A 17,802-nucleotide genomic window follows, 5' to 3' on the forward strand; every position below is an offset into this window, starting at 1 on the left:
CAGCCAGCAAGCCCACAGCCTGCCAGCCGCAGCCAGCAAGCCCACAGCCTGCCAACCGCAGCCAGCAAGCCACAGCCTGCCAGCCAGCAAGCCACAGCCAGCAAGCCACAGCCAGCCAGCAAGCCCACAGCCTGCCAGCCGCAGCCAGCAAGCCCACAGCCTGCCAGCCGCAGCCAGCAAGCCCACAGCCTGCCAGCCGCAGCCAGCAAGCCCACAGCCTGCCAGCCGCAGCCAGCAAGCCCACAGCCTGCCAGCCGCAGCCAGCAAGCTCACAGCCTGCCAGCCGCAGCCAGCAAGCTCACAGCCTGCCAGCCGCAGCCAGCAAGCTCACAGCCTGCCAGCCGCAGCCAGCAAGCTCACAGCCTGCCAGCCGCAGCCAGCAAGCTCACAGCCTGCCAGCCGCAGCCAGCAAGCCCACAGCCTGCCAGCCGCAGCCAGCAAGCCCACAGCCTGCCAGCCGCAGCCAGCAAGCCCACAACTTGCCGGCAGTAGCCAGCAAGCCCACAACCTGCCAGCAAGCCCACAGCCTGCCAGCCACAGCCAGTAAGCCCACAGCCTTCCAGCAAGCCCACAGACTGCCACCAAGCCCACAGCCTGCCAGCCGCAGCCAGTAAGCCCACAGCCTTCCAGCAAGCCCACAGACTGCCAGCCAGCAACAGTAATTAAGGTAAGAGGAGCCAACTTGGCCTAGGTATCAGCGAGCTATGTTGTGTTGCTATATTGTGAATAGGAACCAGAGTGTTGGAGAGACCCCCCTCCAGGCCCCATTAGACTCCATTGTAGTCTCTAATGGGACCTGGAGGAAATTCTTTCTAACTCACTCTCTAAAGGACACTGAGATAGCCTCTGCTAGAATGCTCCCCCCCTCCATGGCCCATTAGCCCTCAATTGTAGTTTCTACTGGGGCCTGGAGGCGACTGTTTCCAGCAGGGACACTGAGATGGCCTCTGTTCGAAAGACCCCCTTCCAAGCCTATTAGACTCCATTGTAGTCTCTAATAGGGCCTGGAGGGGATTCTTTCTAACACACTCTCTAAAGGACACTGAGATAGCCTCTGCTAGAAAGACCCCCCTCCATGGCCCATTAGCCCTCAATTGTAGTCTCTACTGGGGCCTCGAAGGGATTATTGCACCTTTGTTCCTTGTTTCTAAAGATTGTGTAGGGTGTGGCTGTGTCAGGGATCTTACCTGGAGTGGGAGTCCGGCAGGCAGAGTTAAGGCACCCTTTGCAATTCGGCACAGACCGAGGGGACTCAGGACAGAAATCCCCAAGGGTGTGACACAGTGCACTGGGGCTGAAATAACCAGTGCTTCCTGGAACGCAGTACAGACAAGGGATATCCAGAAGAGTAGTCGGTAACAGAATCAGAAGTCAGGACTGGCGGCAATCAGGCGAAAAACAGTAGACGAGCAGGAGATCAAAACCAGGAGTCAGATAAACAGCAGTGAAACCAAATGGAACAGGAAACACGATCTGACAACGAGGAGCAGACTTGCGAGGTTTAAATAGGGAGTCTCAAGCAATGATCATGGAACCAGGAACAGGTGTGCAAATCCCAGGCAAACAGGCTCAGACTACAGGATACCAAGAACATCTAGAAACAGTCAAAGATGCGTGGAGACCAATGTAAGGATCCTGGCTGGGATGCAGGCAACTCAGGTTTGATCCCAGCCAGAGCCAAATACACAATATTGTGTAAAACACAATGATGATCCTGACATTACCCCCCCTTCAAAGACGCCGTAGGCGAGAAGAGGAAGGCAAGTACGACCCAGGAGGTTACTTTTTAGTTTTCTTGGTTTTAGTAGTACCCTTAGGAGTGGAGGTCATAGCTATTAGGGCCTTTTCAAAAACTTCCAAGTGCTCCTTCCGGACTAGAGTCCCATTAGAGGCATAGGTACAACCAGCAGGAGGGACTTCCTTGATAGGACTTGTAGTGGTTGTGGTGCTTGCCTTCCTAGAAGCAGACTCTTTAGTGGAAATAGCGATCTCGGGTTCTTTCGTAACTGATTCCAGCACATCCTCAGGAGCAACAACTGTAGAAGACGGAGGATTGTTCAAAGTGGTCAAGCAAGGACAGGCAGCATGTTGGCAGACAGGTCTCATGGGATATGCCGGAGTAGTACCCAGACGGAGAACCCGAGGCCTAGAAGGACGAATGGGACAAAAGGAGATTAAATGCCCTCTCTCCCCACAGTAAAAACACAGTCCATGCGCCACCCTTCTTGCCCTTTCTTGAGATGACTGACGGCACCTAACCAGTCCAATCTCCATGGGTTCTTCCGCCTCGCTGCCAGATGTATAGGATGTTTCAGGCATTTCAGGAGACTTGGGAGTGGGAGGGTTAGTAGTAACATCAGTCCGAGTGAAAGGAGTAGTGTTAACCATTTCCAGTCCGGGTTGCAATATATGGGAAGCAACAGTAGGTGTTCTCTGTACATAGGACTTTTGTGTCTTGTTGCATTGTAGCCCCAGGGACCGAATATAGGACTCCCAGGAATCCAGGACTGGGCTTTTGGTGAGTAACAATTGGTGGGCCCAAATCTTAAGGTGCCCCGACAATAAGGTAATTGCTGTCCTCACTTTAATGGCATCTGTGGCATAGGTAAGTGGTCTCAAGAAAAACAGGACCTCGCAGTCAACCTTGAAGGTGTAAAACTTAGACCGGATCCCAGAAAATTTCTCAGGTAGAGCAACCAGCAGTTCAGATAGTCCAGAGTCATAGGTTACTCTCCCTTTAAGGGAAGCCAGCTCCTGCTGTAAGCCCTGCAAAGCCTGGGTGAGCTGGGAAACTTGCTGGGTCATGGCTGCAACGGTACTCCTCAACTCTGCAGACTCCATTTGGTCAGATCGTACTGTCAGGGATCTTACCTGGAGTGGGAGTCCGGCAGGCAGAGTTAAGGCACCCTTTGCAATTCGGCACAGACCGAGGGGACTCAGGACAGAAATCCCCAAGGGTGTGACACAGTGCACTGGGGCTGAAATAACCAGTGCTTCCTGGAACGCAGTACAGACAAGGGATATCCAGAAGAGTAGTCGGTAACAGAATCAGAAGTCAGGACTGGCGGCAATCAGGCGAAAAACAGTAGACGAGCAGGAGATCAAAACCAGGAGTCAGATAAACAGCAGTGAAACCAAACGGAACAGGAAACACGATCTGACAACGAGGAGCAGACTTGCGAGGTTTAAATAGGGAGTCTCAAGCAATGATCATGGAACCAGGAACAGGTGTGCAAATCCCAGGCAAACAGGCTCAGACTACAGGATACCAAGAACATCTAGAAACAGTCAAAGATGCGTGGAGACCAATGTAAGGATCCTGACTGGGATGCAGGCAACTCAGGTTTGATCCCAGCCAGAGCCAAATACACAATATTGTGTAAAACACAATGATGATCCTGACAGGCTGGAGGCAGTGCATGGAGGCGGGACATGGGTGGCGCTTGCTGCGGAGTATGGGTGGGGCCTGTAAGGGGGCCTTTGATTTATTTTGCCCGGGGGCCCTGAGGGTTCTCAGTCCGCCCCTGTCTCTGTATTATACTCAGCTCGCTGTATTATGCTCGGCTCTCTGTATTGTACGAGTATCTCTATATTATGCTCAGCTCTCTGTTCTGTATAGGGAGGAGTAAGATTCTGGGGAGGAGTCTGTCTCACCAACCCCCACTGTTATATAAATATCTTTATTGCTGCTTCCTAAATCCTTTATTGCTGTTATCCCAATCGCTTAATTGCTGTGATCTCAATACTTTATTGCTGGTAGCCAGATCCTGTTATGTCATAGACTCCGTGAAGCTTTATTGCAGATAAAGAACAAAGAAATACCATGTAGGAATAGAAATATGTGTTCCCAACACTAACGAGCCCCTCTGCCCCCGCAGCCCCCTCCCAGCATTTTAAAATGTTAAATAACCCTTAATCACTTACCCGATTCAAGCACCGAGGCTTTCAGTGTGGATTTGCGTTCTGCCTCCTCCAACATCATCTAAGTTAGGGGACCTAATGTGCATACGCGTCGAGTAGGTCTTTGCAATAGGAACGCATTTCCTCAATGCTTTCCTTTGGATGGACGTCCTCATGCAGAGCAGAGCATGAGGTGTCCAGCGTCTGTGTAACTCCTGGAAGCGCCTCTAGTGGCTGTCTAAGTACTGCAATGCAAACATTGCACTTGATCTAAAACTACAATGTTTTACTTTGCAGGACTAAGAAGGACAGGGACCCTGCACCCAGACCACTTCAGTGAGATGAAGTGGGCTGAGTGTCTATAGTGTCCCTTTAAACACATGACATGTGTGACATGTCATGATTCCCTTTTATTCCAGAAGTTTGGTCCTTAAGGGGTTAAGAGGTTAATTGTTGGATAACCCTATTCATTTTCTTTCTTTTTTTTGTAGTACAATTATTTTGTTGGGTTTATGAATCTTCCATTTTAAAATTATGATAGAAAGTATATGGAACAAAATAAACAATTTCTTCCATTTAGTTAGAGACATTTTTCTTGAGATATATTAAACATTTAGGGAGGGATTTGGGCCCAAAATATGGACTGTCTCTCCTAAACAGGGACATGTGGGAGGTGTGCTGCCTGACATGTGGGCTAAGCAGGACTTCCTTTGCACAAAGCACTCTATGGTACACATAGACAGTAAATTATCTGGAGTTGCCCACCTCAGCTGAGAGTGTGTTTTAAAGGAACACTATAGTCACCTAAATTACTTTGGCTAAATAAAGCAGTTTTAGTGTATAGATCATTCCCTTGCAATTTCACTGCTCAATTCACTGCCATTTAGGAGTTAAATCACTTTGTTTCTGTTTATGCAGTCCTAGCCACACCTCCCCTGGCTATGATTGACAGAGCTTGCATGAAAAAAAAAAACTGTTTTCACTTTCAAACAGATGTATTTTACCTTAAATAATTGTATCTCAATCTCTAAATTGAACTTTAATCACATACAGGAGGCTCTGGCGGGGTCTAGCAAGCTATTAACATAGCAGGGGATAAGAAAATCTTAATTAAACAGAACTTGCAATAAAGAAAGCCTAAATAGGACTCTCTTTACAGGAAGTGTTTATGGAAGGCTGTGCAAGTCACATGCAGGGAGGTGTGACTAGGGTTCATAAACAAAGGGATTTAACTCCTAAATGGCAGAGGATTGAGCAGTGAGGCTGCAGGGACATGTTCTATACACCAAAACTGCTTCATTAAGCTAAAGTTGTTCAGGTGACTAGTGTCCCTTTAAGGCCAGCAATAATTTCTCTAGAAATTTATACTGCAAGAATTCATTGAAAATCACCTACAACATGTGTTTCTTGCCTGCTGGAAAATGACCTGCTGCCCTTATCGAACAATACAGAGTTAAATAGTCCAGACTTAGCCGGTCCTTGGTTTTCTAGAAACTAATCAAATGGACTCAGATAAGCTATTCAAACTAGCCAACAATCCATTAACCAGGACTGGCTGTGAGAAACTCTCATTGTAGAGAGACACTTACAGCCTAGATTGTATTGATTATGCAAAGCTAACAATTTGAAATGCAAAGTACTGTTTGATTAATACACAAACATCACCCATTCTGCACAACTGAGCTATGATCAGACCTGTGTGACAAACACAGACAAAAACAAACAAACAGTGATAGCAATGGTCCTTGATCTATACATAGTAATTTGTATTATTCTTTAATATTCTGTATTGTTCTGTTTGCCTATGTATTCCAGCTACTTTTCACATTAATGTACTTTTATTGCCTTATACAAAACAAAAAAAACTATACCAAAAAAAGGGAAATTAAAGGGACATTCGACTGGAGTTGAGACTTTCATTTAAAAAAAAAAAAAAAAACATTATTCAATAATGCTTCAAAAATAAAAAATGTAAAATAATAATAAAATAAAGATTCTTACACCTGAAGTCTCTGCGTGCGATCACATACCGTGAAGTGACTGAACCATTCATGATTCTCTCATAAAGTTACCGTGAATCCCTTAACAACATTGCTTTTTAATCCCTTAAGGACCAAACTTCTGGAATTTGTCCTTAAGGAGTTAAGGGAGTTTAGCTTTGTTGTCATTTCCAGAAACCCCTTCTGTTCAACCAGTTAACTTCTCCTTGTGACATCCCATTGTAAGGAGATGGGCTTAAACCCGCTGTGATTTTTGCAATTTTGCTTCGGTTTGTGCCGGCTAACAAGTCCTTGCACCATGAAGGCAACACATGTTGTTATGGTGCCTGGAGTTTCTTTTTAAAGGAACAAAACATATTTTTGATACAGTGACATAAAATCTGCCAATTCTCCGTTCAATTTGGAAGATATATGCTTTGCAATGAAGTTGAATGTACTCCAGACACCAAAGGGTTGGATAGTAAACTTTACCACAACTTTACAAAACATGATATAACCCGCTAGAATGAACCCCAATCAGACCACTGCAAGATCAGCTAAATTTGTTACGCAGATTCATATGATTTACATCATTTTCCAAGATTCTCAGGCAGTCCTAAAAGAAAGCTATTATAATGTATTATTTAAAAAGAGGGCTCAGCGATGGCTGCCGCACTTAAAAACAATTATTGATGTACGTGTGTTGACTACAGAGTAATAAACTAGAAAGTTTTATTACAGTTATTTTTCTTCAGTAGCGATCAATAATTATAACAATTTACCTTAAAGATAAAAACATATTGTAGGCACACAGAAAGTAGTTTAAGGGCCCATAAAGACTACATGTTTTGTCTCCTTAAAATATTTTATTACTACAATTTATTTTTGAAATTAGTCTTTATTAACTATTAGAAATAGCGTAATTAATGTAAAAAAAAAAAAGGAACAAAAATGTTGTATTCTGTTAAAAATGTTAATACAACAAATGTGGTTTTTTTTTTTATTGCTCCTATGATTTGATTAAAATAATATATATATATATATATATATATATATATTATTTTTATTTGCTCTGATATATATATTATTCTTGGTTTCCTCAGGATATCAATGGCCAGATGAATGACCACTGTCCACGTCTGTGTAATTTAAAGAAAGGGAATAATGGTTACGGATTTAATCTGCACAGTGAGAAATCGCGGCCTGGCCAGTTCATTCGGTCAGTGGACCCAGGATCCCCAGCAGCTAAAGCAGGTCTGAGACCGCAGGATCGGCTGGTTGAGGTAAGAAATTATGGTGAATTTTTTTTGATTTTTGAATGAATCTAATATAGATTAGCTTTAGGATAAAGACTCACCCAAATCCTTACAGAGTTATTTACTAATGAATGCACACAGGTCTTTCTAGAATGCTATTGGCAATAAATAAGATACAAACATGAGGTTCAGCATGTGAACAGCCCATGGACCAGCTACAGAGATCTTGGTTCAATAAATATACAAATCTCTGCATTTATCAGCCACACTGTACCAGGAGACAGGGAGCAGGATCAATTTAATCTGTTTAACCCAAAAATGTAAAATTCCCTTTAAATAATTGCAGACAATTCACATTTCACGAATATCTCTGTCTTCGAACAAAACCAACTTTTCTGCTCGGTTGGGGGAGTAATCAAACTGCTGTGTTTTAAAAAGTGATGCAGACATTGTAAAGGGGAGGAATCGCCAATGGAATCTGCTTGTTGGTTCCAACCTTTATAACTTCAGACCACTTTTTTTTAGAACAAAAAAGTTTAAAATATTTCCTGCAAGAGTTTTCTTCCTCTTTCAGTGGGGTTTAGCTGTTATTTCCTGTGGAGCAAATATATTGATTCTTAAACGGTTTAATCGTAAATGTACCTGATTCTACCATATACTGCAGTACAGTACAAGACATCTGATTACATCGAACAAAAAAAAAAGAAACGCAAAGCTTTTTACACGTTTCAAATATCCAAATTGTAAAAGGCATGTTTGGAGGAGATTGTGGAGATTGCACCGGGCGATAACTTCGATAGGTGATTTTCTTAAATAAAGTAAACACCTGTGCTCTACATAGTGCACCAGGTCATTCGATCTGGCCCCACGTTGCCCAAGTCTAGTGAACCTTGGATGGCCTCTGTCCGGCTGATCTGTCATCTCCTTGCTTTGTGTTCTCCGCAAGTCCTGCCCTGTAAGCCAGGGGCCCTGCTGCATATTTAATGCAGCCAGGGCAGCCATGCGAGGGGGAGTGGGTACCTTGCCAGAGGGGCGTGGGTCTGGTTTTCTGTTTTATCCTCCACCTCTGACAAACCACCTGCGGCATTTGGGAACCTGATCTCTGCTCTACCTCGCAGACATTCAGTGCCTGAAGCTCACATGAATATTTCATGCCGTATTGTAAGGGACAGAGGAATCCCAGTAGTTGTTTGCCAGAGCCGGCGGGCCAGGCAAATATATGTGTGTGTGTATCAGAACAGCGGGGGTTAACTTTGGTGTCCCAGATGTTTGCAAACTACATTTCCCATGATGCCCAGCCAACCTTGGCCCACCTAGCATCGTAAATAATATAACTCACCCATGACCTGAATAAGACGAACAAGGTGTGAGGGACAGCCATCACTGGTCTAGAGCTGACGTAATTCCTGAGCGGCCATGGCTGCTTCGGCTCGTGATAGGGTTAATCTTGGCTATGCGCATGTATCCAGCTGTATTTGTAGTTAAATGATGTAATATACATTTATTTCCTTTCTCTCCCTCAGCCCAATAACAACAGACGCACTGCCTGATTGGCCGTTGGTCCTGACAGCCCCTAAATTTTAGAACACAGCTCATAAATTCAAATCTTTCAAAGAAACTAGCTTCGGGTTACTGTGGTTACAATCTCTTACTTTATCTGTTCATGCATTATATATATACTTTCCCAGATAGAGAAAAATCATTTAAGAAAAAATAATAGGCAGGACATTATGAGAAGGTGTTTGTTGGGGAGGTAATGAATATCAGAAGTTGTGAAGGAATGAGAATCAGAAGATGTATTTTGGGGAAGGGAAAGGTGATCAGAGGGTTTAAGGTGGTGGGGGGGATTAAGGTCAGAAGGTATAAAGTGGGAAGGGAGGGGAGGAAAGTTAGAAGGCGTAAGATGGGGGGAGAGAGTGGAGGTCAGAAGGTATAAGGTGGGGAGAATGAAGGGTGAGGGTCGGAGGGTGAAAGGTTGGGGAGAGGAAATGTAAGTGTGAAGGCGTAAGGTTGGGGGAATGAAGATGAGATGATGTAAGGTGGGGGGAATTAAGGATGCAAGTAACATGGTGTAAGGTTGGGGAATTAAGGTCAGGTGGTGGGAATGAAGGTCAGAAGGTGTGAGGTGGAGGAGGGAAGGATGAAGGTCACAAGGTGTGAGGTGGAGGAGGGAAGGATGAACGTCACAAGGTGTGAGGTGGAGGAGGGAAGGATGAAGGTTACAAGGTGTGAGGTGGAGGAGGGAAGGATGAAGGTCACAAGGTGTGAGGTGGAACAGGGAAGGATTAAGGTCACAATGTGTGAGGTGGAGGAGGGAAGGATTAAGGTCACAAGGTGTGAGGTGGAGGAGGGAAGGATGAAGGTTACAAGGTGTGAGGTGGAGGAGGGAAGGATGAACGTCACAAGGTGTGAGGTGGAGGAGGGAAGGATGAAGGTCACAATGTGTGAGGTGGAGGAGGGAAGGATTAAGGTCACAAGGTGTGAGGTGGAACAGGGAAGGATTAAGGTCACAAGGTGTGAGGTGGAACAGGGAAGGATTAAGGTCACAAGGTGTGAGGTGGAACAGGGAAGGATGAAGGTCACAAGGTGTGAGGTGGAACAGGGAAGGATGAAGGTCACAAGGTGTGAGGTGGAGGAGGGAAGGATGAAGGTCATAAGGTGTGAAGTGGAGGAGGGAAGGATGGAAAGTGTGAACAGAATAATGTGTCATGTAAGAAAGTGTAAAGTTGGGGGTAACAAAGGCCAAAAAGAGTAATTGAGGGTTGGATACAAAGGCCAGAACTCACAGAAAGATGCATGTCTAGTGTGGGGAATCTGGGTGCAAAGGCAATGCTAGTGCAAGGTGGGGGATATTGTGCGGATGTCAGAAAATGTAAGGTAGGATACAGGGTGCAAAAGTAAAAAATACTTTAGGAGATTATTAAGTATATGCCGAATAAGACGATACAACGTCCAGAAAGTGCACAAGGGTGAGTGACAACGTGCAAGTAAAGTGCAGTATAGTAAAAGTGTAATATGGACATGCTGAAGTGTAAAACCGAGGAGATTTTGGGAGCGTGGAAGTTGGGGTGGGGGCAGGGTGGGAAGGATAAGAAAGGCAGAGGGGGGGTGATGGTGGGAGACACAGGGCGGCCCAGCTAAACACAAAGTGATTATTTCTGAGAGCAGAATGCAGGAAGCCGTTGCTAGGGAACCAGGAAAAGAGACCTTGGTGTTTATTTTCAATGCTAGAGTCTAGGGCAGGGAGGTAAAGAAAGAGAGGGATTTTTTTTTCTTTGCCGTTTTTGTAATGAAAAAGAGCCCGTTACCTTGTATATTACCTCAGGGATCAGGCCTGCATTGTAAAGACGCACAGCAACACGCATTTACATCCAATTCTGTGACTAACATCACACGGTATAACCAACATTATTAACAGAGACGTGTCTCACAGCTACAACACGCGTTTCAAATCTCACTATGGCATTTATTCACTAAACTCGAAACTGTAAGAGAATTAAAAAAAAAAAAGAAAAGTAAAATAGATTAAAAAAATAGCTGACTTATTTTCTAGGTCTGCAATATTCGGTCACAATATTTTCAACAATTCCTGGTTTAATTAAAAATCTATTTATATATATATATACACACACACACACACACACACACACAAACTCCAGGGATTCCCTTGGATTCACTTGTTTGGCATATGGAATTCAGGTGAAATAAGTCTTGGCCAGGGGTGGCCCCAGATGATGTTGCAATAGTTGAGAATCTACCTTTCGGCTACCACTGTCCAAGCCGTTCTATGCCAAAGCTAAATAAATGAAAATGAGAGCTTTAAGTTAAAGGAAGTTCCAGTAAGCCAATATATTGCCCTGATTTTCTTGTAAATTTTAGAAGAGGCACCATTTGCTTGTTGGTTACCGATTCTCATAACCTTTAAACATTCCTTCACGTTGCTGATTGTAGGTGAACGGGCACAATGTGGATAATATGAAACATTCCGAGGTGGTGGCCAACATAAAGGCCAAGGAGAACGAGACAACGTTACTTGTGGTGGACCCAGAGACAGACGAGTACTTCAAGAAACTAGGTATCGTCCCTACAGAAGCCCACGTCAAAGGTGAGTGGATTCCTGCAACACCGGTGGCCTTTAAAAATGTTTAAAATGTTAAGAACAGTAAAGGAAAGGTCAATAAGAACAAATAAGATGACAAAATCATGGGAGTAGGGCTGATGGTCCAAAACTACTTCTAAAATAATGTATTCAGTGGTAATGTCTAAAAACATTTTATAATGTTTGTTTAAAATTTGTTCTTCTTTTTTTTTTTTTTTAAGGTTCCGTCCCGCAGTCCTTGAGCAATGGAATGACACAGGTCAGTATGTTATCATGTTTCTAGGTGTGCGTGTTTGTGGCTGACTGAAATGGTTAAAGTAAGAATGTGTGGAAAAGACTTTATCTGAGGATATACAAAAGTTTAACCAAAGCCAGATAAAATGCTACAAGTTGACAATGGGAAAACACAGGTCCTGATAAACTATATCACTTCCCTTAGGTAATAAGATCACAGGCCATCTCCCTAGATTTTAGGTTCATAGATAGGTCTCTCTTTTATTTGTGTACCAGTGTGTCTATTTATATGTTGTACCCGATTACCTGTTTTTAATCCACCCATTGTACAACGCACAGGAAAATGGAAATAAAAGTAAAAATAATATTTCAAGCAACTGTTCTTTTCTAAAGTACCCCGCACCCTTATCTCCCTCCCCATTTCAAAAAATGTTAATCCTGGCCTTAAGATCTTAACTTGCTTATCTAATCTGGGTTTTTAAAGCTTCCATGGATAACAAATACTAGCCATTCCTTATAATTAAACCATGCACCCTGCTTTATCAAGACCTTTAATTTGCAAGGATGTCCGAAAATCCTTTTTTAGGTTTTCAGACATAGGATAAGGACTGTGATTGTTATTGGGTTTCATTTATTCTTAGTTTCAACAAACTATAATTGCAGATTTCCTAGTTTACGTGGCAGGTTATACTTACTGAACATGTATAGAATCTAGTGATCCGATGTTTCCTGTCTTTGTTTTACAGTTGAACGGAGGATCCTCAACATCTTCATCCCACAGTGATCTCCAAAGTCCAGACAAAGATTCACAGGTTGAAAGCCATTTATATTTACAATTTTCTGTGAATGATAATGTAGGCAGATTGAGAACAGCCCACACCTCTTGCAGATAACTAACACGATAGTCAGTGTTTTATGTTGAAAAAGAAATTGAATGTAAGAGGTGTAACTCTCCTGGAAATCCTGTGGACACATAGGGCACACTCTATCGCTCATCTGTACTTATAATTTAAGATGAAAAAGGACCTATCCATTGGACAACCGTCTTGTTTTGGACCAATCTCAAACTGTCGCTGATAGATTACTAAACCTGGACTTTTATGACGTAACACTTCTTTTCTAGAACACTATGGTACAAGTCTGCAACTGTATTCACTAGGGCGGACACGAAAATACATATTGAGGCCTATAGTAGGCATACTTATTCAATTATACTACCTAGAGAAGAATGCCTGCACACGAAGAGGCAAAATGGCTTAATATTACACTAGCTTTTTATGCAACCTGTCTGCTAAATGCTGTTAAAAAAAAAAAAAATCTGGAGTGGGTTTAGTTACTGTTAAAATGATGTTATTGAATGACAATGCTAATGTGTGCTGTTTCTCTATCTGGTTAGGCTGGTGACCTGGGAAGGAAAGACCCCTTTGAAGAAAGTGGTTTAAGTCTGAGTCCTACAGCAGCTGAGGCCAAGGAGAAGGCACGGGCCAAGCGAGCCAACAAGCGAGCTCCTCAGATGGATTGGAGCAAGAAGCATGAAATCTTCAGTAACTTCTGATCGTCATCCACCGCCCAGATGGGAACTAATGTAGGACTTCTTCAAACCTTGTCCCACTGAAAACACAAAAAAAACACAACTAAATTCTGCGGACTAACCAGAGCGCAAGCCACCGATCCAACCCAATAAGGAGAGGATGCGATCAAAGTTTAACCATTTCAGTTACGGCATTTCAAAGGATCTTTTGTTTTTCTTTTCTTACATCTTAACTTTTAGTGATGGACTTATCAGAGCCCCATTGGCCCCTTTGCTGGAATATGAGCGTCTTAAACGGGACTGACATGGGCTCTGCACAGCTGATAAGCAATTTTTCCTCCACACCCAGAGGACAGTGAAGTCAAAAGAAACTCTTAGAACACTGTGCAGACACTGAGTCTTAGTGATATTTCATCAAGCTTGATGAGAACTGTAGCCCAGCTGGAGGAGGAAGAGGGGGTTGGCCATCTCTAAAGATAATTGTAGGCAAGATAACCAGAATGTTGATCCTGCAAGGGAAAAGCACTGGAGAATATCTCAGCTAAGGGAAGTATGTATGGCCAAGTACTTGTAGAGATTTGAGAGGAGGGGGTGCCTGAGCAGTTCTCCATCCCAACCATAAAAAGGGCCCCCCACCCCTCCTAACATCTGCAGGAGTTTCTCTGTTTATAAGAACTTCCTTATCCTGTCCTGTGGTTCGCTCAAGACTCGGTAAGCTTTACTTCCCCATGCTGCGGACACTTTTCATTGTTAGTATTGAAGTACTCAGGACTGGAGCTTGGTTTTGCAATTAACCAGGATCACCTCTGCGTAAAACCTCAAAAAACAAAATGATCATGTCATCATGCCCCAATACCTGCGGTAATCAACCCAGTAGGCTATTTCCACCCCAAGCGCGCACAAACCCAATAGCTGCGGTAATCAACCCAGTAGGCTATTTCCACCCCCAGCGGGCACACAGAATGTCTGATATTTTTCCTGCAGAAACATAACAATGATAATGTTGCATCTTTATAAAAATATATATATCAATGTAAGTATTAAGCAATTAAGGCCTCCACGACAACACATGAGAACATGTATTTCATAGACCGGAATATAATTTTGTCATAATCAACTATTTTATTTTTTTATTTTTTTTTAAAAACACGTTTAATACGAGGCCCCATCTATTTAAGCAAATCAAAATGATTTCAATACCCGAACGCGTCACTACGTACAAATTTCTTGATTGTAGAGCTTCTGCGGTGTTGGCCAATATTTTGTCCATAATAATGCAAATTGAAACTTTATTGCAATTCCTATTACATCTATTAGGTTGAGCTTACAGGGAAGACAGATTGTGTGTTCCTCGCATGGAGAAAAAAAAGTCTAGCACGTCAAATAGTCCCTCGAGGGATGTGCATTCTTTAACTGAAGCCAGAACCGCTGGCTTTTGCCTCGTCAACTGATGTGCAGATGGTTTTAGTTAAAGAGAATTATAATGGATGCACTCAGACTAGAGAGAGTCACAATCTGCCCTCAAGCTTTGGGATAAATACCCATTCTGTGCCTGGTGTGACATGGACCTCACAAAACATTCAGTCATTTCAGAGAGAGAGAGAGAGCAAGAGACTCCCATTTGCATAATGATGCATAAGGAAGGCATATAAAGCCACTGATTTAATAAATGGATGCATTCAACATGCCCTCTTGTATAACTGGAGACAAGCCACAGTTCTGGTTGTTTTTGTAAAATGTCAATAATAGGATAACCTGCATTATTTTTCTAGAATTGGCAGGGGGAAAGTGGGGGGGGGGGGGGTCTTTACTGCTGCAGTCCGGAAGCAGCTGTGTCAATTTTACGAAACGTGCTGGATAGAAGGTCCCGTACAGATACAGAGGATTGGTAACGGGAGAGGTAGTCTTAGTCCACGGCGTTAAACGATATTCTCTTTACTTTAAGATAAGTTAATCGAGGGGATCATTTACTAAACAGTGGGTTGCAGTTAGTTTACTGCTAAGATGAAAAATCTGAAATTCTAATTAATTAGTCCCCCCACCCCCAATGAATAATTTTGTCCTATATATTGCACCGTGGTTACGAAATGAAAAGCTGGTTTATTAACACTCCTCCCGACCACAGAATAAAATATTCCGTCAGATAAAGTTCATCCACTGAGATGTCAAAAGCTGCAATCTCATATTATGAGGTTTACCCTGTACTTGTTCCAAAAACACTCTTTTTAATCACTACAGGGAGATTAGATTGTCGCTGGCCAAAGAAAATATATTTTCGCTGTAATCCCTTTCTCAAAAAAAACAAACAACCCTGTCCCTTCGCCCCCACAAACGAAATTTGGAATACTCATGTAAGATTAAAATCAGCAGGATTCTGGTATAATGAGCATTGGATGCCCTCTGGTGGACAACCGTCTGTACTGAATCTCTAGAGCCTATTGAAATACTAACCCTTATTCCAAAATAATCTTACATTCAAATAGAGACCCTGCATCTCATGTTGACTGTAGTTTTAATCTTGTACAGTAAATGCTGAGGTTTGCACACAACCCAAAAGCTATATAGCAGTTAGCTGTGTGTTGTGCCTATATTTTTGTTGGGCATGTAAGTTAACTCCTGCAGTCCCATAAGTGGGTGCATGCGCTCATATTGGTATTTCTGTTTGGGTCTCGGAGAGGGCATGAGCATGTTCAAGGCATCACATGGCTGCACGGTCATCTAGAGCTTGCACTTCCACAAAACCACTCTCCACAATAAACAGTTCAATGGTCAGTTGATTTTTGTAAAGAACACAGGTTGAGTAACAGTTTAGTGAGCTTTGTTGAATCAAGCAGAATTTGTATGACATTTCAGCCTTCCAGTTTAAAGAGACACTGTAGGGACTGTATCTGCTTCATCTCATTAAACTGGTTATAGTATCTGGAGGTCCCCTGGTGCCATAATTTCATTCAGCATTAAACAGTTCTTAATGTTATGTTTCAATGCTAAATGAGAGTCCCCGGCTGCCCATCCGCTGCTTTGGCTAATGAGTAAGTATTAGCATGAGCAGAAAAAGGCAGCTGTGATTGGCTGATAGTGTCAGCTGACTGCTTTTAGCCTATCAGAGCTCCAACTGACTGTATTAAGAGTATGGCTACAAGGAAGTGTGTAATCTCTACCTTAGCCACACCTCCAGAAGGGGCCGGACTGTGGGTGTCCAGGAAATCTTATTTAGTGTTAAACTGCTCTAACATGGTTTAAAACTGAATGGAGGGGCAGTACCAGGGGACACTATAACCAATGCAATAAGATTAATGGCTATAGTGACTACAGTGTCCCTTTAAGAATGTGTGTACCTACTAAAAAATAACCACGGCAGTTTCCCTATTTAAATTTACATCTTCCATCGTCTTTTTTCATAGGAACCCTGGCTAGGCTAATGTGGCCTGAAAGGCACAAGGCTGGGTACATAGAAGATGGTTTTAGAAAGTTGAACATAATGTAGTTTGGGTAAAAGTGAATGATATGCCAATAAGCAAATTTACCGTTGGGGAAGGAACTGTTGGAACAGTAGGCCCAGTAGTGAAAGAGTTAAAATGACAGAACCTTATGTCCAAGGAGTAGGTTGGTGGGATTTTTGAGTCCAGGTCAACTAAATTATGCAGAGTTAGAATGGATATGATTCACATTGGCATCCTAGATGTTTTGGAGTTATATTTTCCATGATTCTTCCCAGTTAGCTTTTAAAGCAGGCTGTGCATCTTGGGAAATGTGTCTCCGAAAGATCGGAGTTCCCAAACTAAGTCAGTAAACCTAGAAAGACTATTGTAATGCAGAAGATATAAGGTAAGGTTATAAACATTCCGTAAAAAGCTTATTACAATTGAATAGGCAGTGAAATGGTGTATGCTTCTACATGCAAGATTTTTTTTCCCTGCTTTTTACTGTTTAGTAAACATGTACACTTGTGATCTTGTTAAATAAAAGTGAGACTTATAGTGATATACTGGAGGTTATGGAAGAGGAACATCCTCTGAGAAAGTCCACCATCTACTATATGCTCCTGGACCAGGCTTGGCCAATTGATGGGATACGTAGTTCAGGCACAAAACTATAATTTGTCTACTTGGCGGCATCCGGAGTTGAATTATTTAAAACAAGTATATATATTAATGTGTTCACTTTCATATTTGTTTAACCCTGCTGGACGCCAGTAACTGGTTTATTGGAATCATGTGATATTCCTGAACTCTGTGTTTCACCGAAGACGTATCTAGCAAATTAAACAATAACAACAACAACAAAATCTGAAAACCTCATATAGTGAGGAGTAAGAGGAATCGAAATGTTGATGAATGTAAGCGGAGTGGCACAATTGTATATTATCAATGTTGACAATACAAATTTGTATTCTACAAGAGACTTGAACTGATGACCAATGGGACTGTGCTCTAAGTGAGCCAACATGGCTGAAGAAGGTCATGTGATCTGCGGCACTCTGCAGGATAAGAGACCTAAGGATGCTTGTAGTCGAAAGATTGTCTTCAATATAGACTAGCTACTGCCCCCTGGTGGTAGTATGGAGACGGAGATATCTTAAAAGACTGCTTCTATTGAAAGAAGTAGATTCTGATTAACTGACCGAATATGGCCATAACACTGCCTTATATGTAGCTCTGTTTGGAATCAACATATTTTTGTACTTGTAAACCTAAAATTGTATAAGGCACACATATGAGAACAGTTATATATGACACACACAACATACAGTGTAAACTGCAACGTGCTTAATAAACAGCTTTCAAAGTATGTGTGTTTTCTGAC

The 17,802-nt window shown here is 42.7% G+C and overlaps 1 protein-coding gene and 2 long non-coding RNA genes across 3 annotated transcripts in view; all 3 read left to right on the forward strand.

Annotated features, from left to right (window-relative positions):
* NHERF2 (NHERF family PDZ scaffold protein 2) overlaps nucleotides 1-13,895 on the forward strand; it is an 89,058-nt gene extending 75,163 nt beyond the window's left edge. The window contains exons 3-7 of the mRNA XM_063430480.1: nucleotides 6,983-7,162; nucleotides 11,087-11,240; nucleotides 11,456-11,493; nucleotides 12,215-12,280; nucleotides 12,865-13,895. Of these exons, the coding sequence (XP_063286550.1) occupies nucleotides 6,983-7,162; nucleotides 11,087-11,240; nucleotides 11,456-11,493; nucleotides 12,215-12,280; nucleotides 12,865-13,023 (597 nt within the window). The 3' untranslated portion in view covers nucleotides 13,024-13,895. The remainder of the gene's footprint in view (nucleotides 1-6,982; nucleotides 7,163-11,086; nucleotides 11,241-11,455; nucleotides 11,494-12,214; nucleotides 12,281-12,864) is intronic.
* LOC134571854 (uncharacterized) overlaps nucleotides 1-17,802 on the forward strand; it is a 618,817-nt gene that overhangs the window by 589,344 nt on the left and 11,671 nt on the right. The gene's annotated exons all lie outside the window — the stretch shown is intronic.
* LOC134571853 (uncharacterized) lies at nucleotides 15,608-17,787 on the forward strand. The gene is made up of 2 exons (XR_010085209.1): nucleotides 15,608-16,680; nucleotides 16,728-17,787. It is a non-coding gene; the product is annotated as an uncharacterized LOC134571853 (long non-coding RNA).

Source organism: Pelobates fuscus, chromosome 8 (assembly GCF_036172605.1).
Source record: "Pelobates fuscus isolate aPelFus1 chromosome 8, aPelFus1.pri, whole genome shotgun sequence".
NCBI classification, from domain to species: Eukaryota; Metazoa; Chordata; class Amphibia; order Anura; family Pelobatidae; genus Pelobates; species Pelobates fuscus.